Source organism: Haplochromis burtoni, unplaced genomic scaffold (genome assembly GCF_018398535.1).
Source record: "Haplochromis burtoni strain Fernald_Lab_line unplaced genomic scaffold, NCSU_Asbu1 Contig_320, whole genome shotgun sequence".
Taxonomy (NCBI): Eukaryota; Metazoa; Chordata; class Actinopteri; order Cichliformes; family Cichlidae; genus Haplochromis; species Haplochromis burtoni.
Genome location: NW_024582681.1, coordinates 569,947 through 586,574, shown reverse-complemented (window position 1 = coordinate 586,574; position 16,628 = coordinate 569,947). Strand labels below are relative to the sequence as shown.

General features: G+C 41.6%; 3 protein-coding genes across 3 annotated transcripts in view; all 3 read right to left on the bottom strand.

Moving 5' to 3' along the window:
• LOC102304224 (calcium-dependent secretion activator 2) overlaps nucleotides 1-7,865 on the bottom strand; it is a gene marked incomplete at its 3' end in the record, with an annotated part of 124,457 nt that extends 116,592 nt beyond the window's left edge. Inside the window, 1 exon segment of the mRNA XM_005942573.3 lies at nucleotides 7,360-7,865. Coding sequence (XP_005942635.2) covers nucleotides 7,360-7,692 — 333 coding nt within the window.
• LOC121815826 lies at nucleotides 9-6,617 on the bottom strand. Its single transcript, XM_042228375.1, has 2 exons — nucleotides 2,166-6,617; nucleotides 9-1,753 (listed from the first exon to the last, which is right to left on the bottom strand). Exon 2 carries the CDS (start codon nucleotides 1,511-1,513, stop codon nucleotides 572-574), a length of 942 nt encoding a protein of 313 aa, XP_042084309.1. The 5' UTR covers nucleotides 1,514-1,753; nucleotides 2,166-6,617; the 3' UTR covers nucleotides 9-571.
• A 5,465-nt stretch (nucleotides 7,866-13,330) lies between the features above and the next one.
• LOC121815827 (spexin prohormone 2-like) overlaps nucleotides 13,331-16,628 on the bottom strand; it is a 10,594-nt gene continuing 7,296 nt past the window's right edge. The window contains exon 5 of the mRNA XM_042228392.1: nucleotides 13,331-13,717. Within this exon, the coding sequence (XP_042084326.1) occupies nucleotides 13,626-13,717 (92 nt within the window). The 3' untranslated portion in view covers nucleotides 13,331-13,625. The remainder of the gene's footprint in view (nucleotides 13,718-16,628) is intronic.

The window sequence follows — 16,628 nt, the reverse complement described above, 5'->3', positions numbered from 1 at the left end:
GAGTGGCCACAATATTGGTCTCCAATTACCTGGACACGCACCTCATACTCAAGCCATTCAGCCAGATCAAGCAGTGTTGGTATAGGAGTGTTGATGGGATTGACAAATCTCTGGAAATTTGCTCTTAGGTCATAAGGTAGCTTAGCTAAGAGGCGAGATACGTGTGAGCCACACCTCAACTCTGTCCGACCTTGTTCTCCCAACTGGTGTAACATACCCACTAGCGCACGGACTTGTAGTGCGAAAGACTTGAAGGCTCTGATGTCACCACTCCTAATGTTGGGTCCATCCATCAGTTTGGTAATCCTTTTTAAGGCCAGATGTTGAGGTTGCCCATACATTTCTGTAAGTGCTCTCATGGTGTCAGCAAATGGGAATGGACTGTTACTGTATGGGTCAGCTACAAGTAGTGCATCTTCACACTTAAGGTGATCTGTCAAGATCTGGAACTTGAAGTGTTCAGGAGCATCAAGTGGAAGTATGCTATCTAGAGCTAACTTTAATCTTGCAAACTCACGTGGGTCCTCGTGCACAAGGTAGGGGATCATTGGTTGAGGTCCACGATAAGTCTCTATCGGTTGGGCGACCCACTGAGAGAGAGTGGTGTCTGAGGGCACCCACCTGGTTGCAGGCGATCGGGTGGACACTGTCGGCGGTCATCTGGATAGTTACCACAGCGCCTGTACGGATAACTCGAATCCTGATACCCATATCCATAAGGAGAACGATAGTGACTGTCAGGGCAGCTTGGGTGACCAGGGGTAGGATACCTGTCATCTTGTCTGTAGTATGGATCATCTTCATAGCAGGCCCCTAGCTTTGGCAATCTAGGAGGAGTGGCAGGCTGACTGCAGTTCCTGTGGCGACGAGCATACACCTCATCAACCCTTCTTTGTTCTGCATGATATGGTGACCGTCCCCTTGCTGCTGACGCTTGAAGTGGAGGGGGCCTCTCACCTGGTGTGATTGGTGAAAGAAAATCTTGAGATTCAGGGCATGAGTCGACTGAAGGTGATGGTGACTGTGCGCTGCGCTCCCTGTCAAGATCTGCGTCATTTAAACTGTGAGTGAGCTCCTCAATCAAGCCATGCTGGCTGTCCTTTGGATGTTGAGACTCATCCCCAAATGGCACCTGTGGAGCACTTTCAGGCTGATGTGGGCTCTTCTGACCTTTGATTGGCACCAGCTTACTAGTGTGGGCAGGTGTGGTTGACGTCCCATCCTCACAAAGTCCAGACCGTGATGTGGCATGCTGTGGAGCTAGTACAGGTGAGCTAGAGATCAATTCTGTCAGGCGTTGCACATCTAGTCGGAGTTGATTGTGTTCCTCTTTCATATGATGAATATATTGGAGAATTTCAGGATGAGTAGAATGCTTGCCCTGATCATCATGTGAGAGTCGGTTCTTAGCGAGGTCGTCCACTTCATAGTTCTGGAGGTATGATGGCAGCTTGCTATGTCTGTGCGGACGGTCAGACTCTCTGTATGGGTATCGGTCTTCCATTCTGAACATATAAGGCTGAAGCAGTTGCTCACCTCCGGCTCGAAGGACCAAATGTTCAGAAGGGTTAAAGAAATCTGAGCTGGCAGCAATCACTTCAGAGTGTCGGGTCAGAACACTTGCAAATGTTCAGATGTGAGAGGAACAAACAGGCAGAGTCCAGGAATAAAGTTGTCATTCTTTGTATTTCCAATTGAGAATGTGCCCGCAGCTGGGCGAGAGAGTGTGTGTGGGTGTGTGTGTGTGTGGTTTCTGCAGACAAAGCATAATGATACAAATCAATTAGGAATCAAATTACATAATAAACATAAAGATACAACTGAGGTGTACTCAAGTACAGTATATAACTAAATAAGCTGACATTATACTTCAGCCTGGTTACATAAACTTAAAGTCAGACATTATGCATTAACACACCGCATACAACTATGCACTGAAGGCAACTTTACATTGGTTTATGATCTGTTACACGGAGCACAGAATCAACAACACGATAACAACGAATCTCTCTGCTAGAAGCTAATTAGCAAACAAATCTGTTATGCTAGCGAACTACCACTTGTACATAATGTCACTTAAACAGAAGCAGAAACTGCTGGTAAGTCATCAAATACACTCATGGCTGAACACCAACACAACTGAGTGAAGTAAAACATTAACTTACGGTCTTATGAACGCACACACTGTCCGTTGTTTGGCTGCCGTTTGTCTCTGAACTAAAGTTGCGGACATGCACCCCGATGGTGCATTCGGGGGGCATAGGAAATCCCATACACAAACCTAACCCTTTTGTACACAGCCGGTAATAATGTATGATCAGTAACTCCTTGTATTATGAGGGGTATAATAACACACAAACTAGATAGTTAAAAGGGAGTCAAGTTCAGTGAAGCTGAGAAAACAGAGAGATATGAAATAGCTTAATTTTTATTTTATTTTCAATTTTCATGGTGATGCTTATGTCCACTTCTCCCCCTACAATAATTTGTTAATCTACTTTTTCTAACTTGTATTATTTTAAAAAAAACAAACAAAAAAAAAACAACTGCTCCCTCTGTCAGCTATAAATCAATAACATCAAATGAGGCATGTAAGACTGTGCTGTAAATTGATTAACTACAATAAAGAGGCTGACGTCACATGCCTACAGCAAACAGAGTTTATTGAAACAGGACCTGAAGGAGTCACTGAGTGGCTGAAGGAGAAATTCTGACAGACTACTCCTTGGTTGTGACTGCATTGTTTGTCAAAAACAATTCTCTAACTATCATGTTTGGCTGGAGCTGGAAACCATAATCCTTCAATGAATTTGGCTTAGTTTCTGTTCCATTCTTCTCCATTTGCTACAGGTTCTCCAGCTCACAGCAGATCACCAGATAAGAACAAGGTCTACCGTCACCTGCTGCAGTGTATGATGGAGACGTTAGAGTTTGACAACGAAACACGTGTTTCTGGAGAGGAAAAGGACCTGAACAACAAAACTTTGTCAGCCTGCCAAAAGAAAAAACACAAGAGGGAAAGGCCATGTCTAGCTCGCTAATGGCAACGCAACATTCAAAATAAGGACAAGGAGATTTTCAGTCATAAACAGAGTGAATGTTGTTCTCTCAGATGAAATTAAAATGTAAAGTTTATGTGAGGAAAACACTTGACTGAGTGAAAGAACTACACCCAGCTAAAATAACTTAAAGATTTAGGCTAAAAGGAAGTTGGCCAACTCCCAAAAATACATTAATAATAATTATTGAAAAAGTTTTGTTTAACAAATTATTTAAAATGACAGAAAAACTAAATTTTTTGACAAATAAGAAGACACAGGCTCACTGTGAACTATCAAAAGACAGATCATTTTATCTGTCTACAAAACGTCCATTCTGAGCCTGAAAAATGACTTTCATCATATTAGCAATTTTGCTGACAGTTCTGTAAGAGTTTCTTCAAAGAACCAGCTCTGTCTCTTTCCATCTGCCTATGAGCTTGATGTGGATTGTGTGAAACTAATATAGACTATCCAAGCACCTAAACAATGGAATCCAAAATGTAGTGAAATAAACACTATATAGATATATAAATAACATAAATATCTTATTTTAATTACTGGCATATAGATGAGAGAAAGCGAGAGACAGAGACTGTTGGGTGAACTCCATTCACTCCTATCAGCAGAGAGAGAGTGGCACACTGCGCTCTAAAATCATGAAATTATCTCAATAAACACCACCTCTGCTTTCATCGAGGAAATAAAACACGGATAAATTTTCAGTTCTGACTTAGTTTTCTAGTATTTTTCTACTTTCAACAGAAAATGTTATTTGCTCCGTCAAGTGACGTCATACACTGCGTTACTCACACACACCATAAAGAATATATTCATACTGTAAAAACAAAAGCTAGAAAAACACATCCACTAATTACAGATGATGTATTTCTTAACAATTTTCATGACAGATGAATATTTTGTTTTCCTTTTTATTCTCGCAGACGCTTCCGTTGTGAATATCTCAAAAACAACAGGAGGCTCGCATGGTTAGAAGTTGCTCAGCAGAGGATGAGGATTGGTCAAAAAACATAACACATGTTAACTTACAAAAAAGGAAAGCACATAGCATTTTCATTTAAATATATATTCTTTTAATAATTCAAAATAAAAGCTAATGCTTTGCCAGCTTCTAGCTTTGCTTGACAGTTTGTAGAACAAGCCTGTTGACATACACCCCCAAAAACTTAATAGTCAACCAAAAACAGCTGGAAACCTGTGTGGTTATTACAGTAAACTTGGCTGTCTTTTCTAAAAATGTTTTACTTTATAAATGGATTTACTGTGACCAACACGAATATTAACAGATGGAGAGTTTTGCTGAAGCATACTGATCAGCACAATCACAGGATGCAGTCTTTGTGTGGGGATTTCTCCAAAACGTGTTAATCACAGTTTTTGACAGTCTGGTATAGTAAGTAGCTCATTTGTAATTGTGCTGGGCTTGCCTGTGTCATTGTTTCACAGAATAGCATTATCAAGATGTAGGGATACCCAAATTGGCCAAAGGTGTCGTGGTGGAGATGAGTTCGAAGCCTCGATACAATTGCGGCACAAACATGCTTCAGTGATTCACAAAGCCTTGCTTTGCCCATCACTAGACCTTGTTGACAAACCCACAAAGTCATAAAAACAGACAACAACATGGACGTCTATAGGACTACTCGCGCTGATGAAATTCATGCGACTCGGACCGGAGTAGCCTCTAGCTGACTCACAGATGCAGAAAGTATTATTCTTGTTTGAAACGACAAAGAAGCCAACTTTATAACCACTCAGCTTGATCTTTGACATTGTTATGTAAATAAATATAATCTCTTCCATTTCCAGATCAATGTTCTGTCATTTAACTAGACTTATCTTGTATTATTCAATTATCTATAACATAATAAATGCTGATTGGAGAGGCTCTTTGTGAATTGTAAAGGACCCAAACCACTAGATTCACAACTGCTCTTGGTACAAGATCCTGATCCACTTAATGAGTTTGTCATCAGAACATTTATTGATTTACTGAACCAGATGTTGGCTTCCTTTGTCTAAACACTGTGGAAAGATCCTCCACACTGTTTGCTTTTCACACTGCTGCAACATGTATTTATGCCCACCATTAAGGTGCAGGAAGTCGCTGCTGAACATCAGGTGTAACCACTTACGTATGGTTATCCATACATTGTGAGATGAGCCATAACCCTATCCCTAACCTTAACCAATAATCAGTAAAAAGAAAAATGTGCTTATGTTTAAATAAACATTATTTGCTTAGCTTTTGTCATCTGTGCAATGAACTGACGACTCCTACATATGTGGTAGAATTTTTCGACAATGCGCACGCATGTGAATTAAGGCAATGCATGATACTCAGATGTGTATGCTGAAATGTCAAAACATTGGGCTGCACTCCAGCTCTTCACAAATACATTCATGCGATTCTGATGTGGACAAACAGAAGGAAACTATTCACATAATCAGCTGAATTGTCCTGCATCCTGCAATCCAATCTAGAGCTGTGTGTTTGGCTAAAATGATTTGAGCTGGCTACTAGCTCCTTGAATGTGTCATACTCTTAGTACAATCAACCTAGTTACACTAGTACATCCTAGTGGTAGTGTGCCAACTCATAGTTTGCAAACCGGTCGCAACCAATAGCAAAACCCAACCGAGAACACCAGCGTGCTGTGTGAGAAACATGCAGGAAAGTGTGCACCTGTGTACAGAGCCCCCACGGAGATCTAATATAAGTCAACCAACAAGTCCCACATTCTCTAATGTTGTAAAGGCACTAATAGAGCGAGGCCCATAACATCACAGAAGCTAAAATAGATTTCTTATCCTAATTTTAATTTATTTTTAATGAAAAAAAAAAAGAAATACAAAACAATAGTTTGATATAGTTGAATAGTTATTCAATACTAAAAATATCTAAATGTGTTAAATATTGATACCAACAGTGTCATCTTGGCCTCTTCGAGCTTACGGAGAACTTCATCACTCCTTCCCTCACTAACAGCTGAAGTTCATCGTCATCACACTGAACGACATTTTTGGAGAATTTTCAAGAGATGTGTAAAGCTCTCGTTTGAACAACATTAAAGTCTTAAACAGGTATCATAGACGTCAACATTGGTCATTCAACTATTAACAATTATCTGAGTGCCACATTAGTCGTCTTTTGTTATTAGCATAGTTGCCATCATGTGGTGTTTCTTCAGATTTCAATGATTCAGTCCAATAAAGGACACCAAACAAGAGTTAACAGCTGAATAAGCTGTTTGGCATTGACAGAGAAGGCAAATCTTTCCTGGAGGCAACTTATTCAGCTCTGCTGCTCAATCCACAAAAAATTAATTTCCTTACAAATGTAGGACCATTTAAGTGGAACTAAACAGGCTTACCAACAGTGTAAGATGTACATGCATTTGTAACAATGTTACAAAAAAGAAATAGACAACCAAACAGATTTCCTTAAATGCGGTGCTGTAAAGCAGATATATTACGAATGGGTTCATAAATCTGCCTAAATAGAAAAAATATCTCTTGCAACCACAGATTTTAATGAGCTGCAACTCGTAAGACATTTTTGTAAAAAAAAAAAAAAAAAGTTTGAGTTTAAGCATAAACTCTTTCTCTTGTGTCTCTCTTTTCTCTTTTTTGTGAGTTTATGACTTGCAGACTAGCAGGTTGCTTCTCCCCTGCAGATGCGTCAACTCCTGCCGCAAAATGATGAGAAATGAATTGATTATCTGCTGAAAACGACTTGTGAAATATTCCAAGTTGTGTGGCACTGTATGCTTTCAGGGTATGACCGTGTAATCGTGATCTTGTTAGACTTGTAATACCGGTTAACACAACTAATCTCCCCGAGCGTAGCAATACCTGAAGCCGCTGCTCAGAGCAGATGCGGTGAGAGGAAAGGAGAACCACGACGGAGGACGGCGTTAACCCGAACGGTGAAACTGGAGGTCCGGTAAAAGTTCGTAAAACATTCTCCGTACGGTCATGTTTGCTCCCCTGATGCCAAGAGAACTTTCCCAAGCTCCGGTCTGGGAACGCTGCTACGAAAACCCTGTAACATTCTGCGAACCTTCACATGATGTCCCGTCGTTTCTGGGTATATTTGGTTAAAATTGACGATTAACTGCGGATTAAATATAAACCGAATTGATCGGTTGGTTCTAGTGATCACAAAAACGATGCAGTTTTCTCGTTTGTGTTGACTTTTTAGACTGGTAAGACCAATTGCTTCCAGTTAACACATTTCCAGTGGTAGACAGTGGTTTTTGCATAGTAGACACTCAACAGGTGTGCAGCAATAACTCACCTTCTGCTGCCGACGGGACATGTCGGTGGGCTGCTTGGCGTTGAACGGGTAGGCTATGCACCGGAGGACGAACACATAAATCTGCAGTTTTATTTTCCTCTCCTCTTCCTCCTTCTGAATGGACTCACGTTTCCTCTTTTCCTGTTCTTCATCTGTAGCGCTGTTCACTTTCGTACTTTTGCCGGCGAGGCTTCCAGGTGTCGCGGAGCGCAGCTGCTGGCTGCCCGGGGGTCCCGTTTCCCGTTTCTCTGCAGAGGAAGAGGCGTCCGGTTTCCTCTGAGGCTCTAAGTCGGACTCCCCACCAGTGTCTTCGCTAGAAGACGAATCTAACATAGTGCACTGTGTCAAAATTCTGCTTCAGACTGAGAAAAAAGTCAGGAAACAATTTTTGAGCGTCTTTTTGTTTGTTTTAGTCGACGTGGCCTTGATGTCTGCGTAGGTTGCAGGCGGTGGCGCGCTCTGAACCACGACTTCAGTGGAATGTCAGGTTACTGCGGAAAGCAAAGGTAGGCGGAGTTTTCATTGTTAAGAGGTGGTCTCCGCGTGCACTTCGTTCCTTCACAGCTTTAAAGAATGCGTTGGCGCGTGCACAATGTGTTGTGCCCAAAACTAATTTCCAGTGTTTGTGTTTTTTATGTATTATATCTTTGCTTATACTGATAGCCCGCAGTCAACAGGATTTAAGAAGGGGCTGTGTGTAAAATAAAGAAATGATCTGTTTTGCAAGTTTGCAAGTCTTTATGGCTCTGTGTTATTGTACATACTGTGTTTTACATTATAATCAATTCAGTCCTTTTAGGCTGCTTAAAATATCTCTATATAACTGTTATATTTATTGCAGCTTCTGCTTCCCTCTCGACCTGATCTATCTTGAAAAAGTTAAATGTGTATTTTTGATTATTGTTTTGAGTGTCATTTGTCAACATGGTGATATAAATTTATGATCATTGTTGCAATAGGGGTGGTTTCATCTTACTTACTTTTTCAAACTGACCAAAGGACTTCATCAACTGGTATCAGCGCCGATTCCAGGTTAACACAAAATCAAGAACTGGTGGTGGATTTTTAGAAAGACAAACATGCTGGGAATGGGCATTGGCAAAACGGACTCATATAAGCACCTGACCAATAAACTGGATTGGACTAACAATTCAAAGGCCATCTAAAACAAAAGTACAGGGCAGGCTGTATCTGCTAATGAGACTCTCAGATCTTTTAGAGTAAAGACATGTATAGATACACATACATACACATCATATATATATATATTGGAGGTATACCAAGAGCTAAGAGAAGGACTCAAGAAGATGTGGAGGGTGAAGGTAACAGTGGTCCCAGTGGTAATTGGAGGACTTTTGTTTTTCGAATAGGAAGCGGGCCATGTGACACATCAAACTTATTGGCAATGTCACAAGAAAAACAATGGTGTGCTTGGTTTCAATGTAACTTTATTCTTTCATGAGTTATTTACAAGTTTCTCTTTGTTCACAGCCATTGACATGTCGAAGAGGTTAACACGTGAGGAGCGGATCAAAATTGTGTTGATATCTGGTGACCACTTATAAAATGTGTTCAGTGTGCTGCCCATTGTGTTGGATTGTCAATGCAACCGTCTTCTCCTACTCTTCACACACTGATAGCAACACCGGCCAGCACAGGCATCCAGAATCCGTAGTTTCAGGTGCTGCACATCTCGTAGGGTGTCTTGCATTGAAATCTGCTGCAAACTGTGCTCAGACAATGTATGATTCAAATTCAAATTCAAATTCAAATTTTATTTGTCACGTACACAGTCATACACAGTACGATATGTAGTGAAATGCTTGGACAACTGCTCGTGACCTAAAGAAAACAAAAAAGGAAAGGCTATGAATAAGATAGGAAATAAATATGAAAAATTAAAAAGGGTAAATTTAACTAGGAAGGAATAAAATATAAATTAAGGTTAAAAATGAAATAACTGTACAACACAAATTAGAATGAAGGGTAAATTTAACTGGGAAGAATAAGATAAAATATATAAATTAAAGTTGAAAATAAAATAACTGTACAACAAAATACACAATATAGAACTATATAAGAATGTATGAAGAAATCTAATAAATAAATATATACACAATAACAGCAGCTGTACAAGTATTAACCGGAAATGAAGAATATAGTGACCAGTGTTGTGCAAAAACAAAGTCCAGAAAGTCCAGTGTGTGTGTAAGAACCATTGTGTGGGTCAGTACTGTGTGGTGGTGTGATTGAGAGACCGTATCGCCTGCGGGAAGAAGCTCCTCCTCAGTCTCTCTGTGTTGGTCTTCAGGGAGCGGAATCGCTTTCCTGACCTCAACAGAGAGAACAGTCTGTTGTTGGGATGGCTGAGGTCCTTCACATCTTCCTGGCCTTGGTCCAGCACCGCCTGCTGTAGATTGAGTGCAGGTCAGGGAGCTCGGAGCGGATGGTGCGCTCAGCTGACCGCACAACCCTCTGTAGAGCTCGTCTGTCCTGCATGGTGCTGTTCCCGAACCAGGTTAAGATGTTTCCCGCCAGGATGCTCTCTATGGTGCACGAGTAAAAGTTCCTGAGCACCTTGGAGGGCAGTTGGAAGTCTCTCAAGCGTCTGAGGTGGTAGAGACGCTGTACGGGCCTTTTTCACCACGGTGTTGATGTGACAGGACCATGACAGGTCCTGCGTGATGTGAACTCCGAGGTATTTGAAGCTGTCCACTCTCTCCACTGGGCACTCGTTGATGACGGGGGTCTGGTAGTTCCTCTCCTGCTTAGTGCTGAAGTCCACTATCAGCTCCTTTGTCTTACTGACGTTTAGAAGGAGGTTGTTCCTCTGGCACCAGTTCTCCAGATTCCTAATCTCCTTCAGGTAGGCCGTCTCGTTGTTATCAGAGATCAGGCCCACCACGACGGTGTCGTCAGCAAACTTGATGATGGTGGTGGAGCTGGTAGTGGCCACACAGTCATATGTGTACAAAGAGTACAGCAGGGGGCTCAGAACACACCCCTGGGGGGCTCCAGTGCTGAGAGTGGTGGAGGCTGAGACATGTCCGCCCATCCTTACTGCCTGTGGTCTGCCAGTTAGGAAGTTGGAGATCCACTGACACATAGATGAGCTGAGTCCCAGATGCTCCAGCTTGGTGGTGAGTGTGGAGGGAATTATGGTGTTAAATGCAGAGCTGTAGTCTATGAAGAGCATTTTAACATAATTCCCCCTTCTAGTGTCCAAGTGAGTGAGTGATGTGTGGAGGAGATGAGAGATGGCATCGTCTGTGGAACGATTTGGACGGTAAGCGAACTGTAGTGGGTCCAGTGTGTCTGGTAGTGAAGAAATGATGAAGTCTCTGACCAGGCGTTCAAAGCACTTCATCACTACTGAGGTGAGGGCTACAGGGCGATAGTCATTGAGAGAAGCAGGGTGGGGTTTCTTCGGGACAGGAACAATGATGGACTCTTTGAAGCATGTGGGGATCACCGACTGAGATAAAGAGATGTTGAATATCTCAGTGAACACAGGAGCTAGCTGGTATGCGCAGTCTCTTAGGATACGACCTGGGATGCCGTCTGGTCCTGCTGCTTTCCTGGTGTTCACTCTCTTGAAGGCTCTCCTTACTTCATGCTCGGAGATGACGAGCACGTTTCCGGTGCTGGCAGTCTTACCAATGTGTTTGTCGTGTTAGACACGATAGTGGTCAATGCTTGACAGTTAATGTTGAAACCATCAACTCAGGCCACTGGATATTTGAAATTGCTACATGATGATGTGTTTCCCTCTTTATGCACTGAAGCTGGCACGTTCCCTGAGTTTTTCCAGCAAGATGGTGCACCACCACATTATGGGTGCCAGGTCCGAGCATTCCTAGATGAACAGTTTCCTGGAAAGTGGATTGGTCGTCGTGGGCCAGTTGAATGGCAAGGTCTCCCGATCTGACCCCCTTAGACTTTTATCTTTGGGGTCATCTGAAGGCAATTGTCTATGGTGTGAAGATCGAGTGTGCAGCACCTGAAACTACAAGATGCTGCTGGCATCCAGTGTAGATTGACTGATAACTTGGGTCTTGGACTGTAAGCGCTATTAAATACTACCTGACATGCGGTGTTGCTATCAGTGTGTGAAGAGTGGGAGAAGAGGGTTGCATTGACAATCCAACACAATGGGCAGCACATTGAACACATTTCTCCTGCGGTGTTGCTATCAGTGTGTGAAGAGTGGGAGAAGAGGGTTGCATTGACAATCCAACACAATGGGCAGCACATTGAACACATTTTATGTGTATATGTGAGGGGGCAAACTCCTCAAGATGTTTACCGGGTGGGCCATATAAACGGCCCACCCGGTACATCAGCAAGAAAAACTGTGAGGATGATGAAGAAGGGAAGGCAGCTCTGTCAACATGACAACAGTTTTTTTTCGGTGATATGGGGCCACTGTAAACATATGATTTATATATATTAAGCTTGACATTAAAAAGAATTCAAATTATTTCAAATGAACTCAAAGTATGAAGCAGTAATATTATCCCATTTAATACTGATTGGGAACATTTTTCTGTAGAACAATTATTTTCACTTTATGCACAATTTTCCACTAATGCCTCGTCCCTGTACCAAAGTTGCCATGTCCCAGTGGCCCCCAGGATTACAGGCCTGTCATCCTGTCGTCATTACATCATGAAGACCCTGGAAAGACTCATCCTGGACTAGCTCCGACCCATAGTAAGACCACATCAGGATCCCCTTCAATTTGCTTACCAGCCCCATCTAGGAACTAAGGACGCCATCATCTACCTGCTCAATCGTGTCTACACCCATCTGGACCAGTTGGCGAGCACTGTTAGAGTCATGTTTTTTGACTTTTCCAGTGCATTCAACACCATCAGGCCGACCCTCCTGGGTGATAAGCTGGGTCAGTCCTTTGTCACATGGTGCGAGCAGAATTATCTGCAGCTCAACGTGGCAAAAATCAAGGAATTGATTGTGGATTGTAGGACGACCAGGAAAACCTTGACCCCATTTCAATATTTAGTATTTATAATCCTCCACAACGTGGACATTGTGGAGGATTATAAATACCTTGGAGTACACATAGACAATAAACTGGACTGGGTTAAAAACACTACTGCACTTTACAGGAAGGGCCAGAGTCATCTCTATTTTCTGAGGTGGCTGAGGTCCTTCAACATCTGTCGGACAATGCTCAGGATTTTCCATGAGTCTGTTGTGGTCAGTGCTGTCCTCTATGCTGTTGCATGCTGGGGAAGCAGGTTCAGGGTTGCTGATGCCAACAGACTCAATAAACTGATCCGCAAGGCCAGTAACGTTTTGGGGATGGAGCTGGACTCTCTTAAGGTGGTGTCAGAGAGGCAAATGTTGTCCAAGATAACACAAAGTTGGACAATACGTCCCACCCACTGCATAACATGCTGACTAGCCACAGGAGCACGTTCAGTGAGAGACTGAGATTACCGAAAAGCACCACTGAACAACACAGGAAATCATTCCTGCCTGTGGCCATCTCCCTGTACAACACAATCGAATACTCCGTAAACACTGCTATAGTTACATCTTTTTGCACACGCTCTTTCTTACTTATTAATGTTGCTGTCTATGGCAGATGTGGTTATATTTATTCATAACCACATCTGCCAACCCTGGATATTTATTATTTGGTGATTTGTATATATTGTATATATTGTGGTATTCCTTATATCTTAACATATTGCACTGCTAATAGTCTAGTCTGTTTTTGTTTTTGTTTCTATTAGTGTTACTGTACTGGAGCAACCGTAACCCACATAATTTCCCTAGGGATTAGTAAAGTATTCTGATTCTGATTCTGATGTCTACTGAAGTATTTCCATAATGTTTCATTGCTTCCTTTTTTATAGGAATGTTTTCTTTGAACACTAAATAATTTCTGGAAATACATAATAGATATTCATTGATGATCCTTAGATGACGGCCTTTAGTTTTCCTACAATATGTTGCTGGCCTCTTCTGGGCAAAATGATAAACTGCAGCCATGATATTTACACAAACAGCTTTATTTCAAGCATTTTCTGTATTTATCTATATCTATGCATCTATAGAAAGCTATCGTGCATGAACAATTCAAATATACACATAATTATCTAATAATTCACTGGCTTTACCAGAGCTGGCATGCTAGATTCTTGTTGTAGTACCACGTCACTGTGTATGGTTTTTAGGCCTTTTTCTCGATGAACTGTCAGTTTGGATTGTGTGTACACAGTCCGAGCTGGTGTGTCTCATCTCTTCTGGAGGTAGTGTATGAGGACTTTCTCTGAGCTCAGAATGTGACTGGGTCTTTTGAAGTCCAGCGACTGCAGTTTCTGGATGCCTACGTACACACACATGCAAGCACACACAAAAAGGGAGGTGTTTAAACTGCCATGTCAACCAGACTTTATTATATTTATGCACATCAGTACACTCTTTTTCAAGAATATAGCAACAATGAAACTTTTTACAGTACATTTGATTATAAACCAACTTGAAGTGTAAGTCGTTTAAATCAGCTTTTTTATACCTCTACAGTAACAGTTTCTGAAGTGTGTAAAATGTGTTGCATAATGATAGAAATTCATTGGAATAAATGAACTTATTACTGCTTCTGAGTACAGTAAATTATTACCGTTGACATTAAGACTTCTGTTTCAATGTTCTTAGTTTCTCAGTCCAGAAATAAAAAGCCACTATCATGGGAGTTGCCATAATGAAACTATTTGTTTTCAGGTTACTCTGGATAAGTTTAGAAAGGCCCTGTAGGTTTTTTGTCTCATGGTAGCCTGGCCTTCAGATTCCCTGCACCAGCAACCGTGGGTGTGATATTTCATAAAGAGTTTGAACTTTGCACACAGCCTCTGGAGGACAAATGGTGTCACTGCCTCTATGGATGCCCTTTTCAGGTTGTGCTGCTCTCTTCAAACAGGAAAGAGCTGCGTCTAGACTGAGGAAAAAACAACCCAAATTTAAAAACCGTTATTTTCACAGGTTTACATTTACTGTCTGTGTGTATAAATGGACTGGTTCTTATATAGTGCTTTTCTACTCTACCTGAGCACTCAGAGCACTTTTATACAACTTGCCTTATTCACACCCATTCATACAAGTGTTTTTTCTGTGCTCTTTCTATCTAACATTCACATACATTCATACTCCAAGATTGGAGAACAACGTGGGGTTTGTATTTTGTCCAAAGATTTTTGGCCTGCAGACTGGACCAAACCAACAACCTGCTGATTAGCAGAAGACCTGCTACAGCCACCCAGTGTGTGCAGGTGTGTCTGTGTGTGTGCATGCACAGGTGTGAGAGTTTGTATGTTTGTGTTTTAACTTCAAGGTTGACTCTTTATGACATTTTTTTTTGTTGTTTTTGCTATAAGACATTGTAGACCTACATTCCACCATCCATCACATTTCTATCACTAATACATTTCAGGGTTGTGGGGGACTGAAGTCTATCCCAGCTGCCATGGGGTGTAAGGGGGGTACACCTTGGACAGGTCACCTGTCTGTCACAGGGACCTACACACTGTTCTTTTTCTTTTTTTTAAATTATAAGCCCATTGTAATGAAATATGTTTTATAAATAAAATGGACACTGATACTAGTAAATGGACTGGTTCTTACACATCACTTTTAAATTCTACCTGGGCACTGAGAGTGCTTTATACAACTTGCCTCAGTCATACCCGTTCATCTAAGCACTTTTTTTCTATCCTTTTTCTGCACAAGTACTTTCTATCTAGCATTCACACTTCCATGGATGCATCGGAGAGCAACTTGGGCTTAGTATCTTGACAAGGATATTTGGCATCCAGATCAAACGACCTGAGCTACAGCCAATCCATATTGACGCTGATGCTTTGGAAGCCTGTGTTCTGGCTGTCATGGCCGTCATCTCTTTGCCTCTAGCCTCAACACAGGTATAGGTAGGTGGATCAGTGAACTATGTATATCTTGCCAGTCAATATGCAATTCAAGTTCTCTGAAAGTAAGATACCAATCTGGAGCTGTGGGCCTCAGGAGGAGGAACGCATCAGACCATGGTTAAAGAATTGCCACAGACTAGCAACGTGGAAGTGGCCACAACAATAATCAGGTAATGAATGTCAGAGTCTCTACGCATTTTTTAAACCACATCCCGATCACCTCTCTGTAGTGCTGTGTGCATGAGCCTGATGTACACGACTTCCATAACTCGAGACGGAATTTCTCATTTAGATGTTACTACATGTGAGAACCAGAAGCTGTAAGAAGAGGAGAGCAAAATAACCAACACACCTGATTTTAAGTAATATAGAAACTGCATAATTTTAATACATCATAATGATGGATGATGGATTGAAATGCCCTGCAGGTATGCTGGTGAAAGCCATTAGAGAGAATCGTAATCCTTGATTTATACCCATGGGCCTTGTGAGACAAAAGGTCAGCAGCAGAAGATTGTATATAGATTTCAGGACACTGAACACTGTAACGAAAGATGATTCACCTGGCCTACATGTGTGGAATGATTTCTACCATTAATGGTTGCAAGCACAAAATTTACTTGTGTGTGCAACCTGTTTTACTTATCACACACAATGACGGATGTTTAGAGAGTAATTTGGGATTCTCTTGCTCAAGGACTCTTACCAGAGTGGAGGAGCAGGGAGTCAAACCATTAACATTCTGAGTATTGTTAGGAGCAGTTTGGTTTGGGTTCAAGGAGGGAGGGAGCATATATTAGCCAGGGGAAACCTACACACAGTAATGCCAACTACAGTTTATTTAACTGGAACTTGAGGCCATTAAATGCTGCAAACTGAGAAGGATAATTTGACAGGAGAATGCTTTACAGTGTACTGACAATAACTTGCTTGCCGAGTTATGGACAGCAAACCGAATACAGCAGAACTATAGAGAGTAGCTCAGCTTGCCTCTTTTGAGTCTGATAGTAGTGTAAGGAATAAATATTGTCTTTCCAGTTTTCCAGCAGGTTCCTGGTCAGTTTCAGGAAAATATGATTTCACAGGAACTGGGACGATCAACCATTGAGCTAAATACTGTAAAAGAATGTAATGGAGAGTCTAAGAGCAGTGGATGGATGCCAATGATGCCGGCATACCACTGTCTAAAAGGTATATATGATCTTGCCGGATAAGACAGTATGGAGTGTTTGTTGCAAAATGTGTTAAACATGATATACTTACTAAGGGTGCAACGATACTCATATCGATATTGAACCGTTTGATACAGTGCTTTCG